Source organism: Colletes gigas, unplaced genomic scaffold (assembly GCF_013123115.1).
Source record: "Colletes gigas isolate AHSC1104 unplaced genomic scaffold, ASM1312311v1 Colletes_gigas_Sc00010, whole genome shotgun sequence".
NCBI classification, from domain to species: domain Eukaryota; kingdom Metazoa; phylum Arthropoda; class Insecta; order Hymenoptera; family Colletidae; genus Colletes; species Colletes gigas.
The window spans coordinates 3084777-3102546 of record NW_025106639.1 but is presented as its reverse complement, the minus strand read 5'-3'; the positions used below and the strand labels follow the sequence as shown (position 1 = coordinate 3102546).

Genomic DNA, 17770 nt, shown 5'->3' with positions numbered 1-17770 from the left:
TAGTCTGAATAAAAGTAAAGATTACGTGTATTAAAGTCCCGGGGAGACGCTGAGAACCTCTATTACCCTAGTGCATTAGCCTATTTAGACCCAAACGCGCGCACAGAGAGCAAGGAAAATTACTACCTCGCGATCCTATCGTCCGGCTGAAACGAAACCACCCTCGATCCGTGTCCGCATTTACCGATTAAAAATTTCCCAGGAAGCGGAGCGAGGTCTTATCTGAAACTTCCTCCCCTGATCGAGAAGGTCGTAGAGATGACGATGTATGCGACTCGACTCGCCCCGTACACTGTTCGACTTTATGGTTGCTCCGCGCCAGCGCTCGAGGAACCCTCCCGATTGATCGAAAAAAATTCAGTACGTTAAAAAGAAACTCTTCTTTGTGTAATAATTAATATTTTCGGAAAGAATAAAGAAGAAGAATCTCTTTTGGACTTTGGACACCTTCTTTGACGCAGTGATAACGTTATGATAATATTCACAACAGTTGATACAATTCCGATAAAAAGACGCGTGATACGATTAGGCTTTTCGAGCGACGGTGAAACGGAAGAGACTATTTTAAGATATAATTTTCAAACGGTCCCCTTTCTCCCAAACAAAGCGAAATTACAATAACGCTTTTGTTTCGAGAATTTCGAAACGCACAATGATATCTTCTAACACTCGAAATGAATACGCAGAAGGGGGACGAGATTTACATAATCGAAACGTCAATTGCAAAGCAGGTTTTCGTTCGTTACCCTAGCATCAATTTCTTACGGACCGGTTATCTCTACATTGACGTCCTCTTAGTTCACCGAAATGGATATTTACAGTCACGGGGGGTGGAACATCTCCCTGGAGGTGCGCCATCGATATGAACCAAAACCGAAGCAACGGGGTCTCCGTCGAACAAACGGTTAAGGGGGATGCAAGATCGTGTTCGATTAAACGAGAACGGAGATTTCAAAGCGACGACGACCTATATTCTGCGAACGATAAAACACACGGTGGGAAAGAAACACACCGACGTCGGTGGTTGACGGATATTAGTAGGGACAGGGCAGATTCTGTACTTCCTGCGCGGAAATGTTCAATTGGTTCTCTCACGTATGAAATCCGCGACTTCTACGAAGCCTCTGGGCCCATGGCGGCCATGAATGGGCGCATACGGACTGGGGAGTTTAAAATTCAATTACACACGATGGGTAGAGAATAATTCCCTAACCCTCGCGTCGACGTCTTCCCTGCTCTAATCTGATTCTGAACCGAGCGTCTGATATACAAACTTAAACGTCTGTGCAATGTAACAAGTAAAATCCAACGGAAATTATCTCCGATCGATTATTTAAGAAAGCGTAAGATCGATACCACGCGTTATGAAACGTCCTGTATGGTAAATGAACGCCAAGGAGGGCAAAAAGAGGCCCAAAGCAGAAGTATTTCGAGTCCAACTCGCGCGCAGAACGCGAAACACAACTCATAAACGGAACCAGAAGGACAAAAAGGAATTTAAACCAGAAATGTTTAAGTGCCAGCTTAAGTACACGGAACGAAATGTGTAATATGCAGTGTGGAATTCAGAGTTTTACAGGAAAATCGCGGAGAATAACGGAAAGGAATCCAGGGAGGAAATATATTAACTCTGACCGAGGCGAAGTGCATTAATCCCAATGGACACTATAAAATTTCTCCGAGCGACTCCAACCGAAGGAAGAAAATTATGACTTCTGAATTTGGCAAAAACTTGCTTGCAACAGGACGCACTGAAACGTTCGAGCAATAATATATAATTCACCCGTTCGGGAAGGGACTCCCCCGCAAGAACAAGGAACGAACCGACCATCGAAGAAGCGATTCGAGGCTGTTAGCCAGGTGAAAAAGACGATTTCGTCAGGAAGCCTCGTCGTCGTTGACGTGCGGAGGCCGGTTCTCACCCAGGACTTCGATAACCTAATGTTGCGACTGTGGAGGCGCGTGTACGTACGCGTTGTACACCAACCAGACGTCGAACCGGTCTTCCGCCAAGTGTGGTGCAAACTTCGAAGCCGGAGGAACCGCGGCCGTAAAGTCAGTTTGCGAAGACGCGGAAGGGCCGAAGGTAGCCGCAGCCGAGTTTCGAGTGGCTCGCGAACAGGACTTAATATTTGCTGGCTTAATTAGAAACTTTCCCCGAGTCGCGATTGCGACGTTGGAAACACGGTCGAGCACCCAGTCCTCGGAAACGTTCACCGGAAACCGCGCCGACCAAAGGACTTCCATCGCAATTTTTGACGAGGACGAACAAACTTGCGACATCGCAGAGATCTGTTTTCGCAGCTGTGCACACTTCGCCGTGTTTCGAGTTTAAATCTCTATAATTGCATCGTAAGACCCTCTAAGAATTTGATCTTCGAAATGTTTTATAAGAGAACCTATACACGGGGTCACAGAGTCACGATAGCTGTGGTCCTTGAATTTTTTGAGAGTTCTCTTTTTTTTAAATTTCTAATCTTGAAATTTTGTGTTTCGTCGTGTTTCCAAGAAAGTAGGAAAAATCGATGTCGACGAAATGGATCGAAAATTGCCCGGATACGGGTGACAGGGGGGAAAAAAACGCGCTTAGCTATATATTTTTTCCCCCTGATCGGAGAGAAATGAAATTTCCCGTGGTCCTTGGAGGACTCCCCTAACGTAAAGGGTGGGATTGGCCGCGTGCGTCACCATGGTAACCATAGGTCAGGATAGGGATAAGCAACGGTAATGCTCCCTTTTTTCGCCAGCCAGGAACCATCTTGCGAGAGCAAGCAACACCGATGACGCGAAGCTTTTCACCCCTGCGGCTACAATTTGCCCCCTTCCCCCCCTTTGGAAAAAAGAGAAAAAAAAACGGAACGCGACGCTCACTCCGGTCGACCGTTACTAAAAATTCCGCGTCTGTCGTCTAATCGTAAGACAACAAAGTAACAACCGCGCGAATCGAGTGGCTAACCCGACACTTGGCCCGATGAAAGCAATTTATTTGATGAATGCATCCGGGAGAACAATACGATCCAGGTGGTGATAGCACACGGGGACCTCGTGCAGGAGCGTAGCGTCTTCGTGTTTCTTTTTTTCCACGGCGAAAGAGGAAAGAAGTATTTTTTTGTGGAGCCCAAGTCGAGACTTTGAAGGTTCGATCGATCCAGACGGAACAATAGCTGAACGTTTAAGGTCTAAATCGAACTCGTTGTTTCGAGGCAAGGGAAAAATCCGTTTCGAGGCGATACTCTTGATTGAAATCGGATTCGTCGCGGAATCAGAGCTCGACTGCGCTTTGGTGCACCGACGTGGTTGCATCGATGCAGAGCTTTTCTTTCATTGTGTTTGCTGTTAGGCAAATTGAGGATTCGAGGAACGCCTCTCGATGATATTTTTTATTTGGTATTTTTCCAAATCCTTTGAATCCAACCAAGAGGTCCTTTGGTAGTTAGTCGTGACACACTGGTTTCCCAGAATTCCAGGAAAAATTAGAAAGGTTCCCTCTTCCGGAGATGGAAGTTACTTTGTCACGCCCACCAGAATACATATCTACCAATCACTCACAACCCAATCCACCTACGCGTCGGGGAAATCTACCAATGGGGAAAAACGAATGTTAATGTCAAGAGCGTAATCGCGGGATGGGTAATCTGCGGTCATTCATGCGGGCAACACGTGACTTAGACACTTGAATATCCCATTAAAATCGCCGTTGTACCGCAATAATTACATTGACGATTCCACAACTGCTCCTTCGACCGATTCTTACCGATACCGATGCATTCATTTCCAGCTTCCTCCGAAGATTTATACGCTCATTTTCGTGTCAGGGCCGGTCGGAAAGTAATTGTTGTATAACATACTGCTGCCGCTATTATTATGGCTACTATCATTTATCATATTACATATTGCTTGTCGTATTACAGCGACGTAACACGAATACGATACACGGCGCGTAGAGCACGTTATCTGAGTTAACTCGAACACGAGAGCACACGTGGTAAGTCGGTATAAAAGTGATGATACTTGGCGATGCAGAATTGTACTGTACGGAGCAATCTCCTCAGGGACGAATTATCTTGGAACGAATGAAAATTTCAACTGTGAATCTGTAAGAGAATTAAGATGTTCGTTAATAAAGAAGTTACGAGTCGACGGAGACAGCAGCCTCGAGGTGATCGATGAAAAAAAGTAAAGAAACCGAGGTCTTCTCAACCTCCTTAATCGTATCGAGGACGATCGGAGCTAGCAAGGAATCGTATCGACTTTTCAGCCGGGAAACATCGAATCGAGAGAATTACTGGAACACAATTTCGTTCGACTCGACAAATAATTAGCTTGGAATGCTGTATCGCGATTCCCATTCACGAGATACGAACAATGTCGTACGACGTTCCGTCATCGCGTTAGTTTCGATATGAAAAACGAGGCCAGGTGGTCGTAAAACGTCAGGTGAAATTAGTGAGTCTGCGATAGCCTCGTAAAGATGATTATTACCAATGACTCATAGCCGAACGGTGCGGATTGCGGGCCCCGCCATTTTTCTGGCCACGTTTTTGCGCCGTATCGGGAAGGATAACGCAACGAAAGGCAATTACGGTACTTTCTTTCAGGCGTCGAACGAAATTTCTCGACACACTTGGCGGAACACTAATGCCCGGAATCGATAAAACGCGAAATACGCCTTCCCGGGGACGAATAACACCGGCTTCGTGCATTTTAATAGCGGCACCAGGCTTCTTGCTGGTCGTGGTAACGCCAAATAAGTCCGAAACAGAATTTATGGAATGACTTACGGATTCTAAAACGCGAACACGATGATAGGTGATAGAGCAAGAAATTGATAATTGCTGTCCTGCTTATCGAGTGATAAACGAGACTCGGGAACGTGTATATTGGAAATAGATCATCGCGCGAAATTCAAAACAGCCACTATGACTTAATGTTTAAGCTGTAAATCATTGTACAGTATCGATTGCAGTAATTTTTGTTTAATGATACGAAAAGCAATTTTGGTATAATTTCTCGAACTTTTTATCAACATCGAGTCAAGGAAGATCGGTTCGGAGAAAAATGAGTTTAAATTTTTACATTATAATTGACGCGTACAGTGTACTCTTCGTAAGGCCATAACTCAGGCACGTCAAACCCGTTTTGGCCCGCGGGCCAATTTGCACATTGCTACCGTATTGCGGGCTGGAGGTGTACAATTATTTTTAAACCGTGAAAGACACTTTAAAGACCATTTTTCTGCCATTGTACCCGTGGAAATTAGCAAAGGGATCGGGAATGATTTTTTTCAGAAATACGTTCGTTTCAATTATTCCCTGATTCGCGAGAACGATCATGTTAATGCGTTCGTGAAAGCGATCGAACGTGGTCCAGCGAGCGACGACGGTGAAGCGGAACGAAGAAAAATCGTGCCAAGAAAAGGTAAAAATGTCCCGTGTCGAATCGTACCGCGGCTCGACCAATCTGCTAAAAAGCATCTCACCGTTTTGTTCGCAAAAACCGATTTTGTTTTTACGAACAAGACCCGTTCCCGCCTCGATACAAAATGGATCTTGATCGATTTTCATAAATTCGAAAGCGAGAACATTGACCGATCAACAAGGTCTTTTGTTATCTACGATCGGGATAATTTGCTTTATTTTAAGATTCGAACCGATAAATCGTTCGCAGGTGCAATTTACGCGTAAGAATGCGAAACGCGAGTGCAATTTTTTCTTCCGATCTACATATTTGCAATTCCACCTGTGCGATTGCGGTACGCATGTTTAATCGTAAATTATTTTCTGTCCCTGATAAAATCGTCGCTTTCTACTTTTTCGCAACTTTCGAGTTTTTTTTTGAAATTCCCAACGATCCGTTGATACGACGAAATTTGAATAATAATATAGTTTGAAAATCTAACGCGTTGCAACTAATGGGATTCCAAAACGCATGACTTTCATATTATGAATATTCATTTTGAATTATATCGCGAGTAAAAGTCCAGTTAGAATTTGAAATGGTTTTGTACGCGCAATAAAATTTGCAATATCCACGTTTTATTTTAATCGTACTTTCAGAGCTCTGGAAAAACAGGAAACAATATTGAAAAATTAATAATTTAATTTGTACACTCTGTCTGCTAAAGTTCTTGAACGCCAGGCATTCAAATGCTACAGTGACCCACTGTGTATATAGTGATTAATTTCAATTGCATAATTAATACTGTTTTGTATGTATACAACATTGATATGCATACGATCCGTTAATGAAACACAAACAATTCGTACGAGACGTGCGATACAATGCGCGATACAACGGGCGAAAGTATAAAATAGCCTAAACGGTTCCTCGATACCGGGTTGCGATTATCAAATGCTTAGATCAACGTTTAACGGAATTGCATTTCAAATGCAATTATATCTAGCAGATAGCCGCTGCTTAATTCGCAGTAGGCGGTATTTAACGCGGTCGGCTTTTAGCAAATACTCGGTTACGAACAATTCGGAACGGTATTCGAATCGGTGGCTAGTCCATACCCTAATTAATTATGCTCTCAATTAGTGCACCGAAAGCACGGTTCAATTATAATAGCATGATAATATATGAACCATGGAGGGGTCGTTATACTCGTCTAGTGACGTCATCATCGTGAAACAGACTCTTTATCTTGTAAAAACGATCTGGAGAGAAAATATTCATGCAGGAAGGAAACCTGTTAACGTCAATTAAGAAGTATGCTGACAGAGCGCATATGGCGAAAAGATAATTATGCGTCTTGTATCGTGCGAAATTCAATTCATGCAACGTGCTCCTGTAAGAATATTTAGCTTTTTTTCGGTCTCTTTATCATTTTTTTTTAATTCGTCTCTCTTGATACGCTTCCGCCGAATTTATGCGTTGCAATTAATATGAAAAAAAAAGAGAATTCGACTAGACACGTCGATGGCCTTAATTATTAAAAGTAACGACTCGTAAATACAATATCTACATTATCTTTATTGCATCGAGAATTTGTACAGAGATAAGAGTCAAGAATGAAAATTTAATAGCAGCCTAAGGGAGGTTAATATAATGAAAACTGGAATAATTATAATATAATGCTTAAAATAATTAGGGGTTCGGCTATCTGGAGGATATATCAAGTTTTGAGAACCGAACAGTACCTCAAAACCATTATTGAAACAATTTTTTAAATCTTACGTGACTTGAGCACGGACTAGGGTAGGTCTAGGTTAGGTCTGGATTTGTCAATTTTCATACGAAAAAATCTCATAATTTATAGAGAAGAAGTAAACTGCACAAGTTCTATTTTTTTGAACATCAAATATCGATTCTAATATTACTATTCTTATTTTCTATAGCTTGTGACAGATCGATGTTAATTACAAGCAAATTATATACACGCATAATAGTAGATTAAGAAAATGTCACCTCTACATTTTCTAAACATGGCTTTCACATTCATATCTCTTAATATTAAAATATCAGACTGTGATTCATATATTTCAACACACAGTTCCACATACTTATTTGTATTATGCACAGAAAAGTACTCCTTCGATACCATTGTTAATAATTCTTACACCGAGAAGTGTCAATTTATTATATTAAGCGAGGAACCAAATACGAGGGTCGTATCATATGAAATATATACGAAATTTGAGTTCTTCCAAAATAAGTTACTATTATTAGTGTTATTAAATTGAAAATACCTGGTTTCGTAGAATCTTCCGGGACCCTTGCACTTCCTGTCATGTTCAAAAGGTATCGAGTGAGGTTAGGATGCTGTGTTGTGGTTCTGATAGATTCTCGATGATGGATTTTGGACGATGACGAACACCGTTGACCTCTGGACACGCGATACGGTCGTTCTGCCTCGAACGGTATCGTTTCGATCGATCTTTTTTCGATCATTCCCGATGAAATCTCTTTCACGCCGGCACAATACTTCCGTCGATCACGAGCGCCCGTGACGGAATGCTGGAGGAACACTCGTGCCCGATCTTTCTCCTGTGGTTCGTTACCCCCACTACAAAGACCCTTATACCTTTTTTTTTTTTTAAATCCCACGATACTTCTTCGATAATCTATCATCAATTTGTTCAACGATTACTCGAGAACACGAACCGATGGTTGTTTTAGATACAGATGGCAAGATAAGTCTGTTTGACTCAGGTGTGACGAATCGAAGCAATAACCGTTGCATTGCGCTAAATACGATCTTCGATATCGGCTGCGCGATATATCGATAGGGTACTATCTCGACAGGTAGAATTATTTGTCAACCTCAATCTTTTCGGTCTACCAAAGCAAATATAAATACAAATTTTTTATTATCGCGTGTCCTTGATGTCTTAGAACATTTAACGAAACAATCATAAATATTAGGAATTATAAAAGAAGTGTCTATCAGCACGTTTTTCAGTCTCATTCGCCAGCCCATATTTGACGCTCTATTTTGATAAGTGGAAGCTCGAAACAAAGGAAACTGAAGCTAAAATGTGTGTTTCCAGACACATCCTAATGTTTAAAAAATTGAAACTGATGGAACAAAGAGGAAACAACTATGCTTATCTATTTGAAAAATGAAACAAATGATAGAGATTCCTAGTCTATACTTATCAATCAAGATCGGTCAGAGCATTGTCGATTGTATCGAAAACAAAGATGGATACGCATTTAAAAACACATTTCCACTGTGCTGAGAGCTGTTCACGCGTCCGGCACGCATGTGTGTGTGAGTGGGTGGATACGTTCGTCAGGCTGTCGTCGATCAGTTCCGCTCGTCCTAGGCAGCCCGCGCGTCGTCTGGTTTATTGCGTCATCGGCCATCGACCAGCCAATCCAGAACCGTATCTGCCATGGTCACGTGACCCAACGCCCCCACACGCGTCCTCACCCTCCTCGAGCACGCAGCACACGCGCGCGTGGGTATCACGGGTCCACATTTCCACAGGCGTCCCGACACAATTACAGAGACAAAATGGCGTCCTCACACGATGACCATTATCTTTTTCGGGACTTCTTCAACTATACTTATGACGACAATCGTTTGTTTGTAGCATATTATTGGAAAACTTAATATTTTTATTATAGTACACACAAGCACGTATGAATATAACATAACATTTCCCAACGTTTTCTTTTACTATAACTATCTGATTCTAATTAACAATTTATTGTGTTATTTATTTTTACATACCTATGAACTTTCTGATTTCTTTATTATATAAAAGTTTTTCATATTTACGATATTAGGTTTCATAAGACGTTGGTTTCGTTCAAATCACATTAAAAAGTCACTTTTACACGTTTTCACTTCTGGTTGGGGTAATAAAAATAACATCATATTTTCCCTCAAGCGTATTAAACCATTTTCCTTAGAAAATTTCACTGAAAATCACGCACGTTTTACTTGCTCCGTTGTAATTTTTGTCTGTAGTGGACACCTATCAGAAGATATATGTCGTAATGAATTTCCCAACGTTTGATCAACACTATAATTTTTGCTTATGTTCATTCAACTACGAAAACCCTGTTCCCTATTGAAGTTTATTAATTTTCAAGATTTTCAGTCAAGTCTTTTTACCGTGGCCTACAAAACATCAAAGAGATACAAAGCGATGATACTCGACCAGGACTGTTTTCATTTCACTATATGAAAAGTAAAACATTCCCACGTAGAAATGCAAAATACTATATTTCAGAAAAGTAGGTTAGTAAAGCAATCTCGTTTCCATTAAAATTAGTGGAAAAAATATTAAAAAATAAAATCTAATATTAAGTTCCTTTGCATAAATGGTCACACTTTAAATCTTAATATTTTGTAAAATATACGTCACGTATCGAGGAGGGAACGATAAATAGTAAAAGTAGATTTAGAATATTTTTAAAAAAATATAAATTTTTTTTGTAATAAATGTAATCTGTTTAAATGCATATTAAAAAGTTTTCATAATAATTGACACAGAGACCTATCTTGGGATAAAGACAAGTTTAAAATACTTAAAAATAACTATCTTGATAGTTCAGAACAATTTTGTTAATCAGATAATTTAGATAGATATTTTTAAAAGAACTGGTAGGTGTTGCTCATTTGCAGGCCAGACCACACCTCCTGCCACATTGTTAAAATTATCCTGCAGGTAGCCTTTGGAAATCGACAGCAAATAATCGATAGTCCTGTCCAGGGACAGAGTCTGATCTGACCAATGGGCTGTCGGACTAGGAGGGTAAAAGGCGATCCTTGCGCGCACCCCCTCGAATCCGTTTCCAGAGATCAGTATATTGTCCAAGCAACCCCTGGCTACTTCCGACCTTCTGTCAGGTTTTTCGATGACTGTTAGAGTAAGAAAATGGCGCATAACAATAGTGGACAGTCACCATATTGGACCGATATAGGAAACGATAGTCCCTTTAAGGGATGATACTCACATTCAAAATAATTAACAGTATTCAAATAATTAATTTCACAGCCATCTAAACAACGAGAATTATTTTCTGCTTTTACATTATTTATGTATAACATACTATATAATGTACTTTGTAACATTATTAACCCTTCAAACCTTTTATTATTCTTCTATCAATATTTTTATTTTTACTTGTATATGTAATTCTGTCATATTAAAATTAATAAAGGAAAGAAATATGTATTTTAAATTCATCTTTATCCGTAAATTGTATTTTTGCTATATTTATGAAAAATGTAATTTTTTTAGCAACATAAGAATATCGAATGTAAAATTACTGTAAAAAATTTTAGAACATCGATGAGTTTCTTTTTTCGTAAACTCACTCTGGCACATTTTTGAAGAAGGACTACGTTGAATAGAAGGGATGCCACGGTTAGGGATAAAATGTAACCCCTAAAAATCTAACTAACCCCCTTTTCTGTAGCGTTATATGGGTAACCCACTGCTTTTTTTAAACCTTAACACGCTGGATTTTGTTCCTATCATCACGTGTGCCAAGCATTGGCTCTAATGATTGAGCCAAGTCATTCGAAGACGTACAATTTTTGTATTATAAATAAGCATTTATATTGGCTATATTATAAATAAATAAGCCATAAGAATTTATGATAGAAACAATTGCACCTTTTTATATACTTCTTACAAGTAACCTACTTTAAATATACGTATATTATCAGAATTAGTTTATAAACTGTAGAAAAGGAACTTTGCTCATCTTATTTATATTTCATACTCGTAACGATAAAAATGTATAATTTTATAATTTCTGAATATAAATAATATTTCCCTGTCTACAACATAATTATCTAATTATGGAAAAGTTTTGTGTAAGCAATTTTTATATTGTTGAAAATACGGAAAGTATGAAGGCAATTGAATTGCCCTGTTATGTATACAAGTAGTGATTGATTTTCATTTTCATAACTAACTTTCTTTTTATATGTTCAATACCTTCTCACAATTATTATAAAAACTTAATATCAGAAGCATGTTTGCGATTCATTTAAATTCTGTTTAATGTATACAAATTTACTTACACATAAGACACATGTGGAATATTTTATAATTGTACAGTTAAAGTTACACATGCTTCCTTTCAAAAGATCGTAATATTTTGCACACAGCACCTTATTAAAACACGTATCACTGGAAGATTAAACAAAATTGTGAGGATTTTTATACGAATGTTTTGTATAAATTAAATATTCACATATCTTGAAACTTAAAAAATTAGTTTTAACGTTGTTTCTACGATATCACCTCGACAACGTTCTAGAGAACAGCACGAGTCTTATACCAGTAACGTACTGAACTCTGACACACATAGCGTTCCTTCTTCTGATCGGGGTTGTGTTATTATTATTTAAAACAACCCTTCGAGCGACGCGGAGGGTAAAGTTACGAACCAGGACCTTTGAACAGAGGAAAGGGGGAACTAAAAAGTTGGAAGGGTGAACGGTTTTTGGTCCAGGTGCCAGCAATCTCTGGGGGTTAAAAGCAGGGGGTACGTGGAAACCAACTCTCTTCTGATTTCTTTTTTTTAACAGTCTACACAGAAAAAAAAATATGGAACGACAATATGACAACAATTTTGATTATTTAATAATCATCGAATAAAAGATGATTAATATTTGACATCTAAATTTTATTTCTATTTTTAAAAACATATTTCTACTTATATCTTACTTAATCTCTTAAAATCACTCATAAATGGCAACTGAACATATAACAATGATTGAAAATAATACATTCTTTGAATTTGAACTAATATTTTCAATTGTTGTATTTGGATCTGTATTAAATATATTACTCAAAATTGTATAAATATCTTATATCCAAACCATAAATGTGTAACGTAGCAACAATGGTAATTATAATCAAAGCTTCATTCATGAATTTTATTATTGTTCCAGTTTTATTATTACCAGAACTCCCATTTTCTAAAATTTATCGAATTTGCAAATTCTTGGTGCCCAGTATAAGAAGGTTAACATTAGTTTGAGTATAAAAAACATTATTCCCAAGACTAAAGTTTTATAAGAACTAGCAATAACCTCATTCACTAGCTCTTAATTAACCCGGATATGCTGTATTTTTTCAAATTTGATTAAGGACGGTGTTTGAGTCTCCCCCTCCAAAAATTAATATAGTGGATATGACAATCACACTGAGTATTGCATGCTAATACAAATTCAGTTATTGTATATGATGTAGCAAACGTACAGTTTTTCTTTCGAGAAACCCGACTGTTGCAAATGCCATCTATGCAATCACTAGTGTACTAATCTAGAAATGCTTACAAATGTTCAAAATGTATAAGATCGGAAATATACGATTCCCTTTCAACCTATAGAATAAAATCAGATATTAACGAGAATAAAACTAAGTATTGTTATTTTTGTCTAAAACAAGGAACACTCACACATTGTTCTAAATCGTCTTCAGCTCATACAGTACACTCCTTGTGATTTCATCTCCCGCATTCAAGGCATTCCATTCAATCATCAAACTTACCGATATTCAAATAAACCTTCTTACACAGCAAATATGGCATTTCATTTTCATTTTCTCTACCTTCCTTAGATAATTTGTTAAATTCAAGGTTTCGTTTCTTCAATATTAGAAACTGCGTTGATAATTTTTGTTCGCTTTATGACTTATAATTCCTCATTTCATCTTTTCTAACTCATGTTTGTACAGCGAATCTATTATGATTGATTATTCGCTATTTGGCTCTCTATAGTCTCTAATAATGAGGATCTGAGACATTATCTTGAGCTGAAGCAACGAATGAATTATCCGATTTTGAAACACCACGTGAGAAATCATCTGACGATTATCTTCATAAATTTTGCGTACTTATTCAAGCATCACTTCTTAAATTCTTTTATTTGGTGAAATAGTTCAACAACACATTTTGCCATAAACATCTATAATAAAAGAATTTTATGTATGCTACACTGCTCGTTTGATGCGTCTTTATCGAAGAGATTTGCCGCTTTATGAATCCAATGCTAAAAATGCCTGATCGATAAAATTCTATTAAACTTCACTTTATCAAATGAAATGACGTTGCTCTTAATCAAAAACTGATTACTTTTCATATTTGTTTTCGACAGTTAAACCAGATTTAATATTATTTTTTGAATCGGATAAACTTCTTTTTGAGAATCTAAAATTGGTTATTTTAAAAGTATTTCAAGTCGTCCACTTGGTTAATTATCTATATCATGTTTTAATGATTCAGTAATTATAACTGTGTATACTGCTATTCAATTTGTGGAGTGCGTTTTGATAAGTTAACATTTTGTTTTATTTCCTTCTATTGCAGAAAGCTTGCTAACTGAATGTTTATTTCATAAAGACGCACAGTTTAATTGTTTATACATAAGTAGTCAATGGTTATTGGTAGTTATATATTTTAGAATTTTACTAGATATATCTACATATCGATGTTCACTATAATTACGCAAATGTAGCATTGCTATTATATATTTAAATACGTTAATTTTATTTTAGCTGTATTTAATGGCGCCTGTTATGACAACAAACAAACAAAAATTATTAAATATGGATATATTTTTCTTGCTGAGTATTGCATATTGTTTCCGCAATAGTTTTTGAATGTATATGGAAGAAAACCTGATTTGATTGCGAGAAACTGTAAGTATCTATAGCCATCTAGCGGCCAAACATTGCAATACCACAAAATATGTTACACACCTAATTCGACACTGAAATAGCGAATAATTAAACACCTATAATAACTTGATAAAATTTACAATAAATTATACACGTCATAATAATAAACATAAAAATCATAAATAACAATTTTATTTTTGTTACTGAAAACATACCACGCATGAAATTTACAAGGCATAAAACTAAAAATTGTTTCTCAATTTTTGTTATGGTAACAAATAAATTTTCAATACACAAACAGAAAAAAATAGGTAAATTTTGCAGATTTATTAAACCTTATAGCATATACCATTTTCGGTACACATGGAATACGAATGACACATATTAATCAAAAGCAGCTTGGTAGGGAACAGGTTAAGAACAGTGATTAAGGATTATATTCAACACTTTCCAAATCGCATTGGTTGAATGATATATTTTTACACGTACTATGATTGAAAAACTCAAGAGTACACACCCTTCGTATTTCGAAATAAAAGTGAAATATCCAAAAATGTATTATTAAATTATATACACCTTTAGGCTGGGGGCACAGGAACGTTAAAACGACGTGCGTTGTGACGGACGTTACAATGTCCCCATGTAGAAATACATTTGTTGTATATTAGAAATTACATACTACGAACGTGCGTCACTTTCAACGTTCGTTGTAATGTGCATTGATTTTTTATTGACATATTTATGCCAGAATGCACGTTCGGGATACGTCAACGCACGTTTTTCCATTGTATACCGAAAAATTGCAGCAGGTGACACGAACATCGATTTGCCGTAACGATCGTTGAAATCGACGTTCGTCGCAACGCATATTATCGTTTTAACTCTCCTGTGCCCCCAACCTAATACCACACAGAAGTTATGATTAATTTCTACAAAGAAAGCTGTTCACTGCCACGCTTTTCCAAAAAGTAAATATGGATATGATCCATGAGTATTGCATACACTACCGCAAGCAAAGCTGCTTAAAAAGAATCAGAAGCTATACTCTCATGTGAGAAGACCACCATCCTTACAGCCACCTAGTGGCAAAAAATGCAAGTTAATAGATGACTCATATTAAGAGAAATATTCAATTTTTCTATTGTTAAAATTTATTGTATATTATTACCGAATTTATGCATCTTACATTTAAATCCAACAAGATAATTTTTTCCATGGATTTAAAATCCCAAACCTTTAATAATTTTAAATAACTAACATACTAGTGTACATATAATGCTTCTTTATACTTATACATATTTTATTGTTTAAAATATTCATTACAATTTTATTAGTATAATTAAACATTTAGTAAAGTATCTATATACCTATTTATGCTGGTCCTAGTATATCTACATTTGTTGTTGTATCCTGAACATTACTATGAGCTATCATGTATTCTGAAACTGATATGTATATACCAACTAGTAATCCAATTACACTTGCTATGTAAATATTTCGTTGGAAAATAATACACGTTGCTACACAAAGACCAAAATATGTAGCATACCGTGCAAGATTCTCTTGTTGTTTGCGGCTCAAAATATCAGAATCTAAAATAAGAAAATTCATACTGTACTAAAACATGTATTATCATCATCCATGCTTCAAACTAATAGTACCATAAACACATTATAAAACTTACTTATACATAAAGTATCCTTCTTATGATATCCTTCTGCACACTCTATACACATATCTGGACCATCACCTGTACAACCATTACAGGCTTTGTCGCAACCTGAATCACATAAAATGATTAATTTTTAAGTTATACCACATAAATTTTCTATAAGAAAGTATTAAACTTTATTTGCTCTACACCTAATAATAAGCAAGATATTATAAGTAAAATATTTCTTACAACTTACTTAAACATGTGTAATCTCCTTCCCTATTAACACAAAATTGATTGCCAGGGCAATATTTATCACTTGTACTACATTCATCAATATCAAAACAACCTTGTTCATCCAACATGTACCACCCTTTCATACATTTTTCACAATTGTTTGGCCCTGCTCCTTTACAAGGACCATCACAGGCAGCATGACACTGAGAGCAAAGTAATTTGTTCTCATCTTTATAGGATTCATAAAATCCATTTGCACAGTGTGAACAATTATCTCCTTCATAGCCTTTATCACACAGGCATCCACCATTCCCTTTTCTAGTGCCTGCTCCTTTACATTTACCATTATTATTACAAATCTTGTTTGGAAAACCTGGACATGGTACACATTGTGGACCAAAATGATCTTTTGGACAACAGCTTTCTGTCTGTTGAATACATATATAATCATATAAATCTGGATGCGTTTGCTGATGATTAAACCACCAATCTTCTATTTTGCTTTCTAATTCTTCGGCTAAAGCATGGCACTGAGTTTCACCATGTTCTACCTCTTTACATAAATGTTCTTGTATTTCTATCAATCTAGTTTCACTCTTTGAATATGAACCTAATTTATCCTCTTCCCATGCACTATCACCACCATCAAATTTTTCACGACTAGTTCTTTCTATACCCTGTTTAAAAAAGAAATTATTAACTGTAAATTGTACAATAAAGATGTGCAGAAAATACATTGAAGAATTACACAATTGTGCAACAAGTACCTGTATAAAAAGTCAATTGTTATATTTTGGCACATTTCTAATTCAAATATCTTTTTTAAAATTAAGAAACATCCAATATTTATAATATAATATTTTTAAAAATCAACATACCTTCTTAAAACTATTTATTAAAATCTTACAAGCTGCACACTGTGGAAACTTCAGTGCTTTGAGTTCTTCGTTTGAAGGTGTTTTATCACAATTTACGTAAGTAAATATATAAAGTAAAATAAACAAACTTAACAACCGAAAAAAGTTGATATCACTGAGTTTTTGCATTATTCCACTCGAATGTACCGGCCAGTGTTCTACGTCAGTATTCACTCAAAAACTATGACAGAAAACTGTTTACTTCGTTTTGGGGATATAAAAATATTAAAGATCTAAGTAATTGATTTTAAAATGTATCATAAAAGTGCTAATTATTGTGCTAAATATTTCAATTATATGTAAAATAAGGAACAGGTTGCACAGACTTTTCTAGATTGACAGTAAAGGACCAGACGACAAAACAAGTGTTTTGTAAAGGACATGCGCGTGTTTGACGAATGAATGCAAGTAAACCAATTCAAAAGTGCCACATAATCATACTGATAGATATCCTGATAAAATACTTATTCGAAACATATTCTCTCATTCTAATTTAATTTTACCTTATATTGTAATAATAATTACTTTTTTCTCATTTTTTCCAATATTATTATAGCATCTATGTCATTATTAAAATAATTAATTAAAACCTAAATACGTATAACTAATCTATCAATTTGAAAAGAAAAAAATCTACTATCCAAAAATTATACAATCAAATTTGTGAATTAAATAAGATAACTTATTCCGATAATTTATATAATTCGAGTTACAATTTTGTATTGTGAATAATTCTTATTTATCTTCTCAGCAAATTTTCTTTAAACTCATTAAAATATTAGATATATCTTGTATGTACAGATGGAGTATTGCATCCATACAAAACTTCATATGAACATCTATTAAGATACTGTATTTCATGGTAG

The 17770-nt window shown here is 36.3% G+C and overlaps 1 protein-coding gene across 2 annotated transcripts; it reads right to left on the bottom strand.

The window, feature by feature from the left end:
- Positions 1 to 14687: 14687 nt before the first annotated feature.
- LOC122397778 (cysteine-rich with EGF-like domain protein 2) lies at positions 14688 to 17229 on the bottom strand. 2 transcript variants are annotated; one of them, XM_043397170.1, is made up of 5 exons: positions 16866 to 17229; positions 16007 to 16664; positions 15781 to 15876; positions 15464 to 15688; positions 14688 to 15175 (listed from the first exon to the last, which is right to left on the bottom strand). In XM_043397170.1, the coding sequence occupies exons 1-4, from the start codon at positions 17031 to 17033 to the stop codon at positions 15468 to 15470; spliced, it is 1143 nt and encodes a 380-aa protein (XP_043253105.1). In that variant the 5' UTR covers positions 17034 to 17229; the 3' UTR covers positions 14688 to 15175; positions 15464 to 15467. The 2 variants fall into 2 exon arrangements, with proteins under 2 accessions (XP_043253105.1, XP_043253106.1); XM_043397171.1 differs by lacking the exon at positions 14688 to 15175 and having other exon boundaries at positions 15556 to 15708.
- Positions 17230 to 17770: the final 541 nt, after the last annotated feature.

Coding starts and splice junctions, on each gene's coding strand:
- LOC122397778 (XM_043397170.1), bottom strand. CDS start 17,033: ATGCAAAAACTCAGTGATATCAACTTTTTTCGGTTGTTAAGTTTGTTT. Junction 16,665..16,865: donor TAATAAATAGTTTTAAGAAG/GTATGTTGATTT, acceptor TTTTTTAAACAG/GGTATAGAAAGAACTAGTCG. Junction 15,877..16,006: donor AGGAGATTACACATGTTTAA/GTAAGTTGTAAG, acceptor TATGTGATTCAG/GTTGCGACAAAGCCTGTAAT.